Source organism: Hypanus sabinus, chromosome 9, assembly GCF_030144855.1.
Source record: "Hypanus sabinus isolate sHypSab1 chromosome 9, sHypSab1.hap1, whole genome shotgun sequence".
NCBI lineage: Eukaryota > Metazoa > Chordata > Chondrichthyes > Myliobatiformes > Dasyatidae > Hypanus > Hypanus sabinus.
The window spans coordinates 5,513,630-5,532,150 of NC_082714.1; the positions used below are offsets into that span (position 1 = coordinate 5,513,630).

At 54.5% G+C, this 18,521-nt stretch overlaps 1 protein-coding gene across 8 annotated transcripts in view; it reads right to left on the reverse strand.

Moving 5' to 3' along the window:
• The window catches only part of capn15 (calpain 15), a 288,563-nt gene that overhangs the window by 25,594 nt on the left and 244,448 nt on the right, over positions 1 to 18,521 (reverse strand). For all 8 annotated transcript variants that reach the window (XM_059978926.1, XM_059978928.1, XM_059978924.1 and 5 more), the window contains 4 exons: positions 17,857 to 18,040; positions 12,995 to 13,218; positions 7,371 to 7,496; positions 3,811 to 3,963 (listed from right to left, as the gene is read on the reverse strand). In XM_059978926.1, the coding sequence (XP_059834909.1) occupies positions 3,811 to 3,963; positions 7,371 to 7,496; positions 12,995 to 13,218; positions 17,857 to 18,040 (687 nt within the window). The remainder of the gene's footprint in view (positions 1 to 3,810; positions 3,964 to 7,370; positions 7,497 to 12,994; positions 13,219 to 17,856; positions 18,041 to 18,521) is intronic.

Below are 18,521 nucleotides of genomic sequence, written 5' to 3' on the forward strand. Positions count from 1 at the left end.
CTGTGGTGTACTGTCAGGGAATTCCTCCAGCAGTTTGTGGGTTTCTGGACCCGGGGAGTGAGGCTGTGGAGTACTGTCAGGGAATTCCTCCAGCAGTTTGTGGGTTTCTGGACCCGGGGAGTGAGGCTGTGGAGTAGTGTCAGGGAATTCCTCCAGCAGTTTGTGGGTTTCTGGACCCGGGGAGTGAGGCTGTGGAGTACTGTCAGGGAATTCCTCCAGCAGTTTGTGGGTTTCTGGACCCGGGGAGTGAGGCTGTGGAGTACTGTCAGGGAATTCCTCCAGCAGTTTGTGGGTTTCTGGACCCGGGGAGTGAGGCTGTGGTGTACTGTCAGGGAATTCCTCCAGCAGTTTGTGGGTTTCTGGACCCGGGGAGTGAGGCTGTGGAGTGCTGTCAGGGAATTCCTCCAGCAGTTTGTGGGTTTCTGGACCCGGGGAGTGAGGCTGTGGAGTACTGTCAGGGAATTCCTCCAGCAGTTTGTGGGTTTCTGGACCCGGGGAGTGAGGCTGTGGTGTACTGTCAGGGAATTCCTCCAGCAGTTTGTGGGTTTCTGGACCCGGGGAGTGAGGCTGTGGAGTGCTGTCAGGGAATTCCTCCAGCAGTTTGTGGGTTTCTGGACCCGGGGAGTGAGGCTGTGGAGTACTGTCAGGGAATTCCTCCAGCAGTTTGTGGGTTTCTGGACCCGGGGAGTGAGGCTGTGGAGTACTGTCAGGGAATTCCTCCAGCAGTTTGTGGGTTTCTGGACCCGGGGAGTGAGGCTGTGGTGTACTGTCAGGGAATTCCTCCAGCAGTTTGTGGGTTTCTGGACCCGGGGAGTGAGGCTGTGGAGTGCCGTCAGGGAATTCCTCCAGCAGTTTGTGGGTTTCTGGACCCGGGGAGTGAGGCTGTGGAGTGCTGTCAGGGAATTCCTCCAGCAGTTTGTGGGTTTCTGGACCCGGGGAGTGAGGCTGTGGAGTACTGTCAGGGAATTCCTCCAGCAGTTTGTGGGTTTCTGGACCCGGGGAGTGAGGCTGTGGAGTACTGTCAGGGAATTCCTCCAGCAGTTTGTGGGTTTCTGGACCCGGGGAGTGAGGCTGTGGAGTGCTGTCAGGGAATTCCTCCAGCAGTTTGTGGATTTCTGGACCCGGGGAGTGAGGCTGTGGAGTACTGTCAGGGAATTCCTCCAGCAGTTTGTGGGTTTCTGGACCCGGGGAGTGAGGCTGTGGAGTACTGTCAGGGAGTTCCTCCAGCAGTTTGTGGGTTTCTGGACCCGGGGAGTGAGGCTGTGGAGTAGTGTCAGGGAATTCCTCCAGCAGTTTGTGGGTTTCTGGACCCGGGGAGTGAGGCTGTGGAGTGCTGTCAGGGAGTTCCTCCAGCAGTTTGTGGGTTTCTGGACTCGGGGAGTGAGGCTGTGGAGTACTGTCAGGGAATTCCTCCAGCAGTTTGTGGGTTTCTGGACCCGGGGAGTGAGGCTGTGGAGTGCTGTCAGGGAGTTCCTCCAGCAGTTTGTGGGTTTCTGGACCCGGGGAGTGAGGCTGTGGAGTACTGTCAGGGAATTCCTCCAGCAGTTTGTGGGTTTCTGGACCCGGGGAGTGAGGCTGTGGAGTACTGTCAGGGAATTCCTCCAGCAGTTTGTGGGTTTCTGGACCCGGGGAGTGAGGCTGTGGAGTGCTGTCAGGGAGTTCCTCCAGCAGTTTGTGGGTTTCTGGACCCGGGGAGTGAGGCTGTGGAGTGCTGTCAGGGAGTTCCTCCAGCAGTTTGTGGGTTTCTGGTCCCGGGGAGTGAGGCTGTGGAGTGCTGTCAGGGAATTCCTCCAGCAGTTTGTGGGTTTCTGGACCCGGGGAGTGAGGCTGTGGAGTACTGTCAGGGAATTCCTCCAGCAGTTTGTGGGTTTCTGGACCCGGGGAATGAGGCTGTGGAGTACTGTCAGGGAATTCCTCCAGCAGTTTGTGGGTTTCTGGACCTGGGGAGTGAGGCTGTGGAGTACTGTCAGGGAATTCCTCCAGCAGTTTGTGGGTTTCTGGACCCGGGGAGTGAGGCTGTGGAGTACTGTCAGGGAATTCCTCCAGCAGTTTGTGGGTTTCTGGACCCGGGGAGTGAGGCTGTGGAGTGCTGTCAGGGAGTTCCTCCAGCAGTTTGTGGGTTTCTGGACCCGGGGAGTGAGGCTGTGGAGTACTGTCAGGGAATTCCTCCAGCAGTTTGTGGGTTTCTGGACCCGGGGAGTGAGGCTGTGGAGTACTGTCAGGGAATTCCTCCAGCAGTTTGTGGGTTTCTGGACCCGGGGAGTGAGGCTGTGGAGTGCTGTCAGGGAGTTCCTCCAGCAGTTTGTGGGTTTCTGGACCCGGGGAGTGAGGCTGTGGAGTACTGTCAGGGAATTCCTCCAGCAGTTTGTGGGTTTCTGGACCCGGGGAGTGAGGCTGTGGAGTACTGTCAGGGAATTCCTCCAGCAGTTTGTGGGTTTCTGGACCCGGGGAGTGAGGCTGTGGAGTGCTGTCAGGGAGTTCCTCCAGCAGTTTGTGGGTTTCTGGTCCCGGGGAGTGAGGCTGTGGAGTGCTGTCAGGGAATTCCTCCAGCAGTTTGTGGGTTTCTGGACCCGGGGAGTGAGGCTGTGGAGTACTGTCAGGGAATTCCTCCAGCAGTTTGTGGGTTTCTGGACCCGGGGAATGAGGCTGTGGAGTACTGTCAGGGAATTCCTCCAGCAGTTTGTGGGTTTCTGGACCTGGGGAGTGAGGCTGTGGAGTACTGTCAGGGAATTCCTCCAGCAGTTTGTGGGTTTCTGGACCCGGGGAGTGAGGCTGTGGAGTACTGTCAGGGAATTCCTCCAGCAGTTTGTGGGTTTCTGGACCCGGGGAGTGAGGCTGTGGAGTGCTGTCAGGGAGTTCCTCCAGCAGTTTGTGGGTTTCTGGACCCGGGGAGTGAGGCTGTGGAGTACTGTCAGGGAATTCCTCCAGCAGTTTGTGGGTTTCTGGACCCGGGGAGTGAGGCTGTGGAGTACTGTCAGGGAATTCCTCCAGCAGTTTGTGGGTTTCTGGACCCGGGGAGTGAGGCTGTGGAGTGCTGTCAGGGAGTTCCTCCAGCAGTTTGTGGGTTTCTGGACCCGGGGAGTGAGGCTGTGGAGTGCTGTCAGGGAGTTCCTCCAGCAGTTTGTGGGTTTCTGGTCCCGGGGAGTGAGGCTGTGGAGTGCTGTCAGGGAATTCCTCCAGCAGTTTGTGGGTTTCTGGACCCGGGGAGTGAGGCTGTGGAGTACTGTCAGGGAATTCCTCCAGCAGTTTGTGGGTTTCTGGACCCGGGGAGTGAGGCTGTGGAGTGCTGTCAGGGAGTTCCTCCAGCAGTTTGTGGGTTTCTGGACCCGGGGAGTGAGGCTGTGGAGTGCAGTCAGGGAGTTGGGATGTGCAGAAAAGTTTAAAAAAAACTTATTTCAAGATACAGTACAGAACAGGCCTTTCCAGCCCGATAGGCTGTGGATCCAGCTAGCCTCCGACTTAACCCTAGCCTAATCACAGGACAACTTACAATGACCAATTAACCTGTATGTCTTTGTACTTTGGGAGGAAACCAGGGCACCCAGAGGAAACCCACGCTCTCACAGAGAGAATGTACAAGCTCCTTACAGGCAGAGTTGGAATTGAACTCTGATGCCCAAAGCTGGAAGCGCACTGCTCTAGCCGCTATGCTACTGTGGTGCTGATGCATTTGCAACGGAGCCCACGGAGTGGCGACATTTCAGCGTGAGTCGCCGGAGCGTAAGATGGAGATGGAGCCTGTTGTGAACGGGGGGGGGGGTCAAGAGCAAATACTGGCACCTGAATTTCACACAACTCTTGCACACTCACTTGATGAAATCTGAGTATTCAATCCAGAACACGCCCTCGCTGCTCCCGTGCGCCATCAACTCGTGCCGCAGGTGCTGCGGCCAGTGCGGCCAGTCATCTGACCAGCTCCCACTCCATGAGAAACGGCCCCAAGGGTTCCGCAACCTCAGCAACCTGTGCAGAAAGAGCAGCGTCAACTCAAGTGAGCACCCCGCTGTCTCGCTGTGTTCGAGGAGCCACTCGACACCAGTTCCTTTCTGTTCAATCAAAGTAAATTTATTATCAAAGCACACATCCATGTACTAACCTGAAATTAATTTCCTTGCCGGCATTCATAGTAGATCTAAAGAAACAATAGAATCAATGAAAGCTGCACCTTACAGGACAAACAAGCAATATACAAAAGACAACAAACTGTGCAAATATGAAGAGGATAAAAAACACAAATAAAATGATAATAATACATAAATAAGCAATAAATATCCAGAACATGAGTCGAAAAGTCCTTGAAAGTGAGTCCACAGGTTGTGGGAACAGTTCAGTGATGAGGTGAGTGGAGGTATCCCCTGTTCAGTTCAGAAGCCTGATGGTTGAGGGGTAATAACAGTTCCTGAAACCTATATTTTCCTCCAATCACCTTAAAATTATGTTCTTCATATTAGCCATTTCTGCCCTGGGTAGAAGCCTCTGTTTATCCACTCGATCTATGCCTCTAATCATCTTGTACACCTCTTATCAAGTCACCTCTCATCCTCCCTCACTCCAAGGAGAAAAGCCCGAGCTCACACAGCTGTTTTATTAAGTGTTCTTACAACGCTGTAACCACCAAGATTTATGCCTCATTCTTGACTTCTGAAGAGCTTCTGGATCAATATTTCCCAATCCAATATCTGTCATGCAAGGACCATCTTCCAAAATTGCATTGGGCTCAAGCCCCGTATCCAGGCAGGATCGGAAAAAGCTGGGGATACTCAGCAGGATAGGCAGCATCTGTGGGCAGGGAAACAGAGACTGATGGATGACCTTTCATTGGAAGAAAGCTGATGAAAGGTTACCAACATGAAGTGTTTACTGAGTTTCTCTTTCCGTGAATGCTGCCAGACTGAAGTTCAAGTTTACTGCCATGAAACTGATCTTGGTCAGCATAATATTACGGGCCAAGGGTGTGTACGGCTCTATGTATACACAGGACATAAACACCATGAAAATTAGCTTTTTGCAGCAGCAGTACAAATGTAAATTATGTAAACTTAACAAAAATACACTGAATATCTCCAACATTTTCTGTTATAGTTCAAATCTTCAACAACTACAGATTTTGCTTTAAACATTTCAAGTAGCTTCCTGTAAATTGTGATGATTAACAACAGGTTGGACTCAAGCTTTCCCTCTACCCAGCTTCTGATTCTGCCGTCTTCGCTCTCCCTTTCCAGTCCTGAAAAAGGGTCTTGGCCCCAAACATCAACTGTTTGCTCACCTCCATGGATGCTGCCTGCCCTGCTGAGTTCCTCCAGCATTGTGTGTATGTTGCTGTAATTAATCCCACCCCCTCATTCAAATGTCAGCTCCAAGGAAATGCACTCAGACCAGAGTGGCAAGATCTTGTACTTACATATGGAGGGCAAAGGGGACCAGCTTGGTTAGCATGCACCAGATGGGCCGAAGGGCTTGCCCTCCTGCTGTGTGACTCTATAATGCTCTAATGAACTACAAGAGCTACACAGGGTTTGGTTACACAGAGGCTTTTAGACCATTTTAAGGGAGAAGCTCAGGGAGGGCATTCTGGAGTTTAGGACCTTGGCAGGAAGGCCAAAGGTGAAGCAGTGGAAATCAGAATGTAATGAAGGGCAGAACTGAAGTGGCGGACAGAGCCCAGCCCACCACAAGCAAAGCCCCCCCCCCCCCCCACCACTGACACAGTTACGTGGAGCGTTGCCACAGGAAAGCAGCATCCATCATCGAGGATCCTCACCATCCAGGTCATGCTCTCTTCTTGCAAATACCATCGAGAAGGTACAGGGGCCTCAGGTCCCACATCACCAGGCTCAGTAACAGTTAATACCCCTCAACCATCAGGCTCCTGAACCAGTGTGGATAACTTCACTCACCTCAACTATCAACAGGCTCACTTTCAATGGTTCTTTACAACTCACCTTCTCAGTATTATTTATTTATTTCCACAATTAGTTTGCTTTGTATATTGGTTGTTTGTCAGTTCTAATATTTTTTGTTGATTCTATTGTATTTCTTTATTTCCTGTAAATGCCTGCAAGAAAACGAATCTCAAAGTAACAGATACTTAGGTACTTCGATAACAAATTTACTTTGATTTTTCCTTTGAACCCAAAATAAACCAAAGTTCAAAGTTCAGAGAATGGTTGGTTGACAATTATAAGGGGCGGAGAAGGAAAAAGGGCAGAAATTATTAAATAGAAACAGGATGCTGGAATTCCAGAGAACACACAGGGAAGGCTGTCAGAGTTTGCAGCAGGACCTGGACCAGCTGGAAAAATGGGCTGAAAAATGGCAGAAGGAACTTAATGCATGCAGACACGAGTGAGTGAGGACAAACCAGGGTAGGTCTTCAACTGTGAACGGTTGAGCACTGAGGAGTGCCAGAGAACAGAGGGATCTGGGAATACAGACCCATAATTCCTTGAAAGTGGCATCACAGGGACTGTAGATGGGGTTGTAAAGAAAGCTTTTGGCACATCGGCCTTCGTAAATCAAAGTATTGAGTACAGACGATGGGATGTTATGTTGAAGTTGTATAAGGTGCAGGTGAGGCCTGATTTGGAGTATTGTGTCCAGTTCTGGTCACCTACCTACAGGAAATTATCAATAAGGTTGAAAAAGTACAAGGATATTGGCAGGACTTGAGACCTGAGTTATTGGGAAAGGTTGAATAAGTTAGCACTTCATTCCCTGGAGCGTAGAAGAATGAGAGTGGATTTGATAGAGGTAGACAAAATGACGAGGGGCACAGATAGGGTGAATGCAAAATGCAAACAGGCTTTTTCCAGTGACATTGGGTGAGACTAGAAGTATAAGTCATGGGTTAATGGTGAAAGGTGAAATGTTTAAAGGGGAGCTACTTCACTCAGAGGGTGGTGAGAGTGTGGAGTGAGCTGCCAGCAGAAGTGAAAAATGTAGGTCCCATCGCAAGAGAGTAAGAAAGGTTTGGATAGGTACGTGGATGGGAGGGGTACGGAGGGCTCTGGTCCAGGTGCAGTTTGATGGGACGAGGCTGAATAATAGTTCGTCACAGACTTGATGGGCTAAAGGGCCTGTTTCTGTGCTGTAGTGCTCTGGAGGAACTCAGCATATCAGGCAGTGTCAGCGGAGGGAATGGAGAGCTGATGTTTCAGATAAAGACCCTTCATCTGGACTTGTCTCCATTTCACTTCCACTGCAAATGTTCCTCCACGGATGCTGCCTGACCCACTGAGCTCCTCTGTATGTTGCTGCGGGAGTGATGAAATGGGCTGTTTCTTCTTGAGGAATAGTTAACCTGTCCAAGAGTCTAGATACACTGGAGCAGGTCGAGGCTTCTTGTTCTGAGCTGTTGGCGTGGCCCTCACCTGTATCCCTGTACATCTCGGACATCAAGAATGGAGTAAGCGTGCCGAGGCCTCAGACCCATCGTCTCGTACGTCGTGTCATCAACTTTCATGTTCCCACCTCCACAAGACGCCCCCATCAAAAAGCTAAACGTTTGAGAAGGGAAAGGCCAAAGGATATTGACAGACACACTCAGTCCAAAATGTACACAATCACTTTAAATCAGACAAGACATTTTAAAAGTACAACCTTTATCACTTTGCGTGCTTCTGAGTTTAACATAGACCAGTACAGCACAGTACAAGCCCTTTAGCCCGTGACATTGTGTCGACCTTTTAACCTACTCTAAGAACAATCCAGGCCTTCCCCCCCTACGTAGTCCTTCGTTATACCATCTTCCATGAAGGATGGCCCACCTACTCCTGCTCCTATTTCTTATCTTCTTATGTTCCCTTCCAAGAGTCTCTTGAATGTCCCCAATGTATCTGCCTCTACCACCACCCTAAGCAAAGTGTTTCATGCACTCACCTCTCTCTTTAAGAAACCTAGCTCTTTAACACCCCCCACCCCCATATATTCAATTTTATCGAGATATAGTGCTAAATCGGCCCTTTGGGCTCTTTGAGACCCACCACTGCCAGCTTCTCACACCACCACCCACCACCTCCCAGCTTCTCACACCACCACCACCCAGCTTCTCCCACCAACCACCACCCCCAGCTTCTCACACCACCCACCACCTCCCAGCTTCTCACACCACCACCACCCCCAGCTTCTCACCACCCACCTCCCCCAGCTTCTCACCACCCACCTCCCAGCTTCTCACACCACCCACCACCCCCAGCTTCTCACCACCCACCACCCCCAGCTTCTCACCACCCACCACCCCCAGCTTCTCACACCACCCACCCCCAGCTTCTCACCACCACCCACCCCCAGCTTCTCACACCACCCACCCCCAGCTTCTCACCACCACCCACCACCCAGCTTCTCACACCACCCACCCCCAGCTTCTCACACCACCCACCCCCAGCTTCTCACACCACCACCCACCCCCAGCTTCTCACACCACCCACCACCCCCAGCTTCTCACACCCACCACCCCCAGCTTCTCACCACCCACCACCCACCACCCCCAGCTTCTCACACCACCCACCACCTCCCAGCTTCTCACACCACCACCACCCCCAGCTTCTCACCACCCACCTCCCCCAGCTTCTCACCACCCACCTCCCAGCTTCTCACACCACCCACCACCCCCAGCTTCTCACCACCCACCACCCCCAGCTTCTCACCACCCACCACCCCCAGCTTCTCACACCACCCACCCCCAGCTTCTCACCACCACCCACCCCCAGCTTCTCACACCACCCACCCCCAGCTTCTCACCACCACCCACCACCCAGCTTCTCACACCACCCACCCCCAGCTTCTCACACCACCCACCCCCAGCTTCTCACACCACCACCCACCCCCAGCTTCTCACACCACCCACCACCCCCAGCTTCTCACACCCACCACCCCCAGCTTCTCACCACCCACCACCCCCAGCTTCTCACACCACCCACCACCCCCAGCTTCTCACACCACCACCCCCAGCTTCTCACACCACCCACCCCCAGCTTCTCACACCACCACCCACCACCCCCAGCTTCTCACACCACCCACCACCCCCAGCTTCTCACCACCCACCACCCCCAGCTTCTCACACCACCCACCCCCAGCTTCTCACCACCCACCCACCCCCAGCTTCTCACCACCCACCACCCACCACCCCCAGCTTCTCACACCACCCACCACCCCCAGCTTCTCACACCCACCACCCCCAGCTTCTCACCACCCACCACCCACCACCCCCAGCTTCTCACACCACCCACCACCCCCAGCTTCTCACACCACCACCCCCAGCTTCTCACACCACCCACCTCCCAGCTTCTCACACCACCCACCACCCCCAGCTTCTCACACCACCCACCTCCCAGCTTCTCACACCACCCACCCCCAGCTTCTCACCACCCACCACCCCCAGCTTCTCACACCACCCACCCCCAGCTTCTCACACCACCCACCAACTCCCAGCTTCTCACACCACCCACCCCCAGCTTCTCCCACCACCACCCACCTCCCAGCTTCTCACACCACCCACCACCCCCAGCTTCTCACCACCCACCCACCCCCAGCTTCTCACACCACCCACCCACCTCCCAGCTTCTCACACCACCCACCACCCCCAGCTTCTCACCACACCACCCACCCCCAGCTTCTCACACCACCCACCAACTCCCAGCTTCTCACACCACCCACCCCCAGCTTCTCCCACCACCACCCACCCCCAGCTTCTCACACCACCACCCACCTCCCAGCTTCTCACACCACCCACCACCCCCAGCTTCTCACACCACCCATCACCCCCAGCTTCTCACACCACCCACCCACTTCCCAGCTTCTCACACCACCCACCACCCCCAGCTTCTCACACCACCCACCACCCCCAGCTTCTCACACCACCCACCCACCTCCCAGCTTCTCACACCACCCACCACCCCCAGCTTCTCACACCACCACCCCCAGCTTCTCACACCACCCACCTCCCAGCTTCTCACACCACCCACCAACTCCCAGCTTCTCACCACCCACCACCCCCAGCTTCTCACACCACCACCCACCTCCCAGCTTCTCACCACCCACCCACCTCCCAGCTTCTCACACCACCCACCACCCCCAGCTTCTCACACCACCCACCACCCCCAGCTTCTCACACCACCCACCCCCAGCTTCTCACACCACCCACCACCCCCAGCTTCTCACCACCCACCCACCCCCAGCTTCTCACACCACCACCCACCTCCCAGCTTCTCACCACCCACCCACCTCCCAGCTTCTCACACCACCCACCACCCCCAGCTTCTCACACCACCCACCAACTCCCAGCTTCTCACCACCCACCACCCCCAGCTTCTCACACCACCACCCACCCACCTCCCAGCTTCTCACACCACCCACCTCCCCCAACTTCTCACCACCCACCCCCAGCTTCTCACCACCCACCCACCCCCAGCTTCTCACACCACCCACCTCCCCCAGCTTCTCACCACCCACCCCCAGCTTCTCACCACCCACCCCCAGCTTCTCACACCACCCACCACCCCCAGCTTCTCACACCACCCACCACCCCCAGCTTCTCACACCACCCACCCCCAGCTTCTCACACCACCACCCACCTCCCAGCTTCTCACACCACCCACCACCCCCAGCTTCTCACACCACCCACCTCCCAGCTTCTCACACCACCCACCTCCCCCAGCTTCTCACACCACCCACCTCCCCCAGCTTCTCACACCACCCTCCCCCAGCTTCTCACACCACCCACCCCCAGCTTCTCACACCACCCACCCCCAGCTTCTCACACCACCCACCCCCAGCTTCTCACACCACCCACCTCCCCCAGCTTCTCACACCACCCTCCCCCAGCTTCTCACACCACCCACCCCCAGCTTCTCACACCACCCACCCCCAGCTTCTCACACCACCCACCCCCAGCTTCTCACACCACCCACCTCCCCCAGCTTCTCACACCACCCACCAACTCCCAGCTTCTCACACCACCCACCTCCCCCAGCTTCTCACACCACCCACCACCCCCAGCTTCTCACCACCCACCCCCAGCTTCTCACACCACCACCCACCCCCAGCTTCTCACACCACCCACCACCCCCAGCTTCTCACCACCCACCCCCAGCTTCTCACACCCACCACCACCCCCAGCTTCTCACACCACCCACCACCCCCAGCTTCTCACCACCCACCCCCAGCTTCTCACACCACCCACCACCCCCAGCTTCTCACCACCCACCCCCAGCTTCTCACACCACCCACCACCCCCAGCTTCTCACCACCCACCCCCAGCTTCTCACACCACCCACCACCCCCAGCTTCTCACACCACCCACCACCCCCAGCTTCTCACACCACCCACCACCCCAGCTTCTCACACCACCACCACCCCCAGCTTCTCACACCACCCACCTCCCCCAGCTTCTCACACCACCCACCCCCAGCTTCTCACACCACCACCCCCAGCTTCTCACACCACCCACCACCCCAGCTTCTCACACCACCACCACCCCCAGCTTCTCACACCACCCACCACCCCCAGCTTCTCACACCACCCACCACCCCCAGCTTCTCACACCACCCACCCCCAGCTTCTCACACCACCCACCTCCCCCAGCTTCTCACACCACCCACCCCCAGCTTCTCACACCACCACCCACCCCCAGCTTCTCACCACCCACCACCCCCAGCTTCTCACACCACCCACCTCCCCCAGCTTCTCACACCACCCACCCCCAGCTTCTCACACCACCCACCACCACCCCCAGCTTCTCACACCACCACCCACCACCCCCAGCTTCTCACACCACCCACCCCCAGCTTCTCACACCACCCACCACCCCAGCTTCTCACACCACCCACCTCCCAGCTTCTCACACCACCCACCTCCCCCAGCTTCTCACACCACCCACCCCCCCAGCTTCTCACACCACCCACCTCCCAGCTTCTCACACCACCCACCTCCCCCAGCTTCTCACACCACCCACCCCCAGCTTCTCACACCACCCACCTCCCCCAGCTTCTCACACCACCCACCAACTCCCAGCTTCTCACACCACCACCACCCCAGCTTCTCACACCACCCACCTCCCAGCTTCTCACACCACCCACCTCCCCCAGCTTCTCACACCACCCACCACCCCCAGCTTCTCACACCACCCACCACCCCCAGCTTCTCACACCACCCACCCCCAGCTTCTCACACCACCCACCCCAGCTTCTCACACCACCCACCTCCCCCAGCTTCTCACACCACCCACCCCCAGCTTCTCACACCACCCACCCCAGCTTCTCACACCACCCACCCCCAGCTTCTCACACCACCCACCCCAGCTTCTCACACCACCCACCCCCAGCTTCTCACACCACCCACCCCCAGCTTCTCACACCACCCACCTCCCCCAGCTTCTCACACCACCACCACCCCCAGCTTCTCACACCACCCACCACCTCCCAGCTTCTCACACCACCACCACCCCCAGCTTCTCACACCACCCACCCACCTCCCAGCTTCTCACACCACCCACCACCCCCAGCTTCTCACACCACCCACCACCTCCCAGCTTCTCACACCACCACCACCCCCAGCTTCTCACCACCCACCTCCCCCAGCTTCTCACCACCACCACCCACCACCCCCAGCTTCTCACACCACCCACCACCACCTCCCCAGTATCAAGGGCATCTTCAAAAGGCAACGCTTCTAAAAGTCAGCATCCATCATTAAGAACTCTCACCATCCAGGACGTGCCCACTCCTCATTGCTACCAGCAGGGAGGTACAAGAGCCTGAAGATACACACTCAGTATTTTAGGAACATCTTCTTCCCCTCCACCTGAATGGACACTGAACCCCAGAACACTACCTCACTATTTTGCTCCCTTTTTGCACTATTTAGTTATTTATTTTGTAATTTATAGCAATTTTATGTCTTTCCACTGTACTGCTACCTGAAAACAACAAATATCAGTGATAATAAACCTGATTCTGATTCGAGTCTTTGCCCATTCAGACACCCGGAGTAACTTTACCCAGCTTCCTTCGAGCTCAGCATTTTGGCCCAGATGAGGTCCGTGTCGATGGGCTCCTCACGTGGGTTCGTCGAACTGACTTGCAGCATCAGACTTTCACAGGGGGCACCGGTGAGGGTGGAAAGTCCTTCGATGGCCCTCCCAGCCTGCAGAGCGAAGTAGGAGCCGTGTAACTTCGCCAGAGCCTTCTCGATCAGAGCCACCCAAAGCTGCTTCCTCTGGGCCTGAGCACACAGAAAATCGACAGCAACATCACACGGGGTCTCGGCGTAATCTCCGCACCCTCCCTCCTCCTCTCATTAACAACACACACTAAATGCCGCAGGAAGTCAGCAGGCCAGGCTGGAAAGGAGTACAGTCGACGTTTCGGGCCGGGACCCTTCAGCAGTGCTGGACTCTTCTCCACCGATGCCAAAATCCCCAGCATTCTGAGGGCATCACTCGGATTTCCAGCATCTGCAGATATTCTCTTGTTTATGACCGGACCTCCTCCTCTCATTTTCCATTCCCCAAGTGTGAGGCAGTGGCGTTACCTCACATCAGACCACACGTGGAGAATTGTGTTCAGATCTGATCACTTGTTATTGTCAGGATAAGGAAGCTTTAGAGAGGGTGCAGAGGAGATTCACCAGGATGCTGTCTGGATTAGAGAGGGTGCAGAGGAGATTTACCAGGATGCTGCCTGGATTAGAGAGGGTGCAGAGGAGATTTACCAGGATGCTGTCTGGATTGGAGAGGGTGCAGAGGAGATTCACCAGGATGCTGCCTGGATTAGAGGGTGTGCAGAGGAGATTCACCAGGATGCTGCCTGGATCAGAGAGGGTGCAGAGGAGATTCACCAGGATGCTGCCTGGATCAGAGAGGGTGCAGAGGAGATTCACTAGGATGTTGCCTGGATTAGAGAGGGTGCAGAGGAGATTCACCAGGATGCTGTCTGGATTAGAGAGGGTGCAGAGGAGATTCACCAGGATGCTGTCTGGATTAGAGAGGGTGCGGAGGAGATTCACCAGGATGCTGTCTGGATTAGAGAGGTTGCACAGGAGATTCACCAGGATGCTGCCTGGATTAGAGAGGGTGCGGAGGAGATTCACCAGGATGCTGCCTGGATTAGAGAGGGTGCGGAGGAGATTCACCAGGATGCTGCCTGGATCAGAGAGGGTGCAGAGGAGATTCACTAGGATGTTGCCTGGATTAGAGAGGGTGCAGAGGAGATTCACCAGGATGCTGTCTGGATTAGAGAGGGTGCAGAGGAGATTCACCAGGATGCTGTCTGGATTAGAGAGGGTGCGGAGGAGATTCACCAGGATGCTGTCTGGATTAGAGAGGTTGCACAGGAGATTCACCAGGATGCTGCCTGGATTAGAGAGGGTGCGGAGGAGATTCACCAGGATGCTGCCTGGATTAGAGAGGGTGCGGAGGAGATTCACCAGGATGCTGTCTGGATTAGAGAGGGTGCGGAGGAGATTCACCAGGATGCTGTCTGGATTAGAGAGGATGCACAGGAGATTCACCAGGATGCTGCCTGGATTAGAGAGGGTGCACAGGAGATTCACCAGGATGCTGCCTGGATTAGAGAGGGTGCAGAGGAGATTCACCAGGATGCTGCCTGGATTAGAAAGGGTGCGGAGGAGATTCACCAGGATGCTGTCTGGATTAGAGAGGATGCACAGGAGATTCATCAGGGTGCTGCCTGGATTAGAGAGGGTGCAGAGGAGATTCACCAGGATGCTGCCTGGATTAGAGAGGGTGCAGAGGAGATTCACCAGGATGCTGCCTGGATTACAGAGGGTGCAGAGGAGATTCACCAGGATGCTGCCTGGATTAGAGAGGGTGCGGAGGAGATTCACCAGGATGCTGTCCGGATTAGAGAGGGTGCAGAGGAGATTCACCAGGATGCTGTCCGGATTAGAGAGGGTGTAGAGGAGATTCACCAGGATGCTGCCTGGATAAGAGAGCACGTCTTATGAAGATAGGATGAGCAAGCTGAGGCTTTTCTTTCTGGAGTGAAGGAGGATGAGAGGTGACTTGATAGAGGTGTACAAGATGATAAGACGCATAGATTGAGTGTACGGCCAGAAACATTTGTCCAGGGCAGAAATGGATAAGAGAGGGGATAATTTGAAGGTGATTGGAGGAAAGTACAGACGGGATGTTAGAGATAAGTCCTCTACAGAGAGTGGTGGGTGTGAAGAATGTCCTGGTGGTAAAGGCAGATGTATTAAAGACATTTGAGATACTCTTAGATTGGCACGTGGATGACAGAGAAAAGGAGGATTATGCTGGAGGGAAGGTTAAATTGATCTTAGAGAAGGTTGAAAGGTTAGCACCACACGACGGGCCGAAAGGCCTGTACTGTTGTGAGGCGTTCTCTGCTCGAATGAATGCCCAATATCCATGTTGTAAGTCAGTCACAGCACTGGCTGTGGCGTAAGATGTGAGACTGCAAATTTAGAGGGCATTGTAACTCCAGAGGACATACTCCTGAATTAAAGGCAGTGACAACACACTCGAAATGCTGGAGGGACTCAGCACATCAGGGAGCACTGGAACCCTTCAACATTTTGAGCCAAGACCCTTTGTCAGCACCGGAAAGATGGGAAGTGATAGGTGAGACCAGGTGAAGGGGAAGGTGGGTGTGCGGGAGATGGGAGGTGATAGGTGAGACCAGGTGAGGGGGAAGGTGGGTGTGCGGGAGATGGGAGGTGATAGGTGAGACCAGGTGAGGGGGAAGGTGGGTGTGCGGGAGATGGGAGGTGATAGGTGAGACCAAGTGAGGGGGAAGGTGGGTGTGCGGGAGATGGGAGGTGATAGGTGAGACCAGGTGAGGGGGAAGGTGGGTGTGCGGGAGATGGGAGGTGATAGGTGAGACCAGGTGAGGGGGAAGGTGGGTGTGCGGGAGATGGGAGGTGATAGGTGAGACCAGGTGAGGGGGAAGGTGGGTGTGCGGGAGATGGGAGGTGATAGGTGAGACCAGGTGAGGGGGAAGGTGGGTGTGCGGGAGATGGGAGGTGATAGGTGAGACCAGATGAGGGGGAAGGTGGGTGTGCGGGAGATGGGAGGTGATAGGTGAGACCAGGTGAGGGGGAAGGTGGGTATGTGGGAGATGGGAGGTCAGAATAAGAAGGTGAGAGTGGGAAAGGAGGATCCCACTTTCCAGATCCGTACCCAACTGGTTTCACCTATCACCTGCCAGCTTGTCCTCCTTCCCCTCCACCTGGCCCCAACCTTCTGATTCTGGCCTCTTTTCACTTCCTTTCCAGTTCTGATGAAGAGTCTCAGCAGAAAACGCCGACTATCTATTCATTTCCAAAGACGCTGCCTGACCTGCTGAGTTCCTCAAGCAGCTTGTGTGTGTTGACTCAACAATCGTGTCAGTTGTGTCCTTCCCTTGCTCCAGACCAGCTGGGGAGACTGGAAACACCAAAACTCCTCACTTTGTCCTTCTGACACACAGTGAAATGCATCATTTGTGTCAATGATCAACACAGTCCGAGGATGTGCTGGGGGCAGCCCACAAGTGTCGCCACACTTCCTGCACCAACGTAACATGTCCACAATTTACTAGCCCTAACCGGTACATCTTTAGACGGTGGGAGGAAACCCACGCAGTCACGGGAAAAACGTACAGACTCCTTAGAGAGTGGAGATGGACAGCAAGCACCTCAGGTTTCTGAGACTAAATTCAGATATAGGGTCTCAATACAGAACGTCAATTGTCCATCTCCCTCCACAGATGCTGCCAGACCCACTGAGCTTCTTGTTAGTTTTTTTTTTAAATTTAGCGATACAGTGCAGTAACAGGCCCTTCCGGCCCAACAAGACAATTATACCCATATGACCAATTAACCCACTAACCTGGATGTATTTGGAATGTGGGAGGAAACCGGAGCACCCGGTACAAACTTTTTACGATCAGCGGTGGGAATTGAAGCCCAGTCGCTAGTGAGGTAAAGCGTTACGTTAACCATGTTGTCCCTTCGCATTAAGCCCTTATAACCTGTTTCACCCTTGGCCAACATCATGGCAAAGCTATGCAGCCAGCCCCATCAGGTTCCATGCTTCCGTGCTTACAACACACTCATGGGGCTGCAAATACATGTTGTTACTGTTACTAAGGTGAGGTGGGGACTGGGCCCTCATGCTGCAGGGTTGTCTGTTGTGGCTGTCCAGAGGTGGAGATGCTGGAGGTGGTTTGGGAGAGCAGAGGTGTTTGTGGGAGCACTGGAATATGTAATTGGTTGGGGAAGCGGGTGGTTGGCCTCTTCCATCGGTGCTGCCCTCGTGTTTGCTCAGTGCTGCCCTCCAGTGTTTGCTCAGTGCTGCTCTCCAGTGTTTGCTCAGTGCTGCTCTCCAGTGTTTGCTCAGTGCTGCCCTCCAGTGTTTGCTCAGTGCTGCCCTCCAGTGTTTGCTCAGTGCTGCTCTCCAGTGTTTGCTTAGTGCTGCTCTCCAGTGTTTGCTCAGTGCTGCCCTCCAGTGTTTGCTCAGTGCTGCTCTCCAGTGTTTGCTCAGTGCTGCTCTCCAGTGTTTGCTCAGTGCTGCTCTCCAGTGTTTGCTTGGTGAAAGAACAAGCTGGACCAGGACAACATCCCATACCATTCATGGACTTGGGCTACATGTTTTTTTAACTGTATGATTGCACATGTGCTAAGCTAGACCAGGACTACATCCCATTCCATTCATGGACTTGGGTTATATATATGTTTTTGACTGTATGATTGCACATGTGCTAAGTGCTGAGAGCTGTTGTTACGGTGTTTTGCACCTTGGGCCCAGAGGAACGCTGTTTCGTTTGGTTATGTTCATGTATGGTCGGATGATAATTAAACTCTAAATTTGAATTTGAAGGATGCGAGCCCTGGTACCTGAGAGAAGAGAAGGTATCCGTATTCGTCGCAGGGTAACATGTCGTCCACTAGCACGGTGATCCAGGTCCCATCCTTGCAGAGCCGCACCTGGTAGGCACCCTCCAGGCAGATGGTCCGAGTGATCATCACCCTCTCCACGAGTTCCGGTCGTTCAGCAAGCACAGCGAGGGCACTCAGAAACCTGCAACGTACAGCGAAAAGAGCAAGGAGGTAATGCTGAGCATTTATATCGCTTTGGTCAGATTTAGAGTACTGCAAGCAGTTTGAGGCCCCAGAAAGGATATGCTGGTGTTGCTGAGGGTCAAGAGGAAGTTCGCAAGAATAAAAGGGTTAATGTATGAGGAGTGTTTGATGGCTCTGGGCCTGTAACTCTCTGGAGTTTCGAAGAATGAGGGGGAATCTCATTTTTTTTAAGATTAGCTTTATTTGTCACGCGCACATCAGAATATCAAAGTGGTCCACGGCTTCCTCTTCTGCCAAGATGAGGCCACGCTGAGGGCGGAGGAGCAAGACCTTATATTCCATCTGGGTAGCCTTCAACCTGATGGCATGAATATCCATTTCACCTTCCCTCCCCCTCCCCTCTTCCCCACTCTGGCCCCTAACCTCTTCTCACCTACTTATAACCTCCTCCTTCCCTTTCTCCTATGGTCCACTCTCCT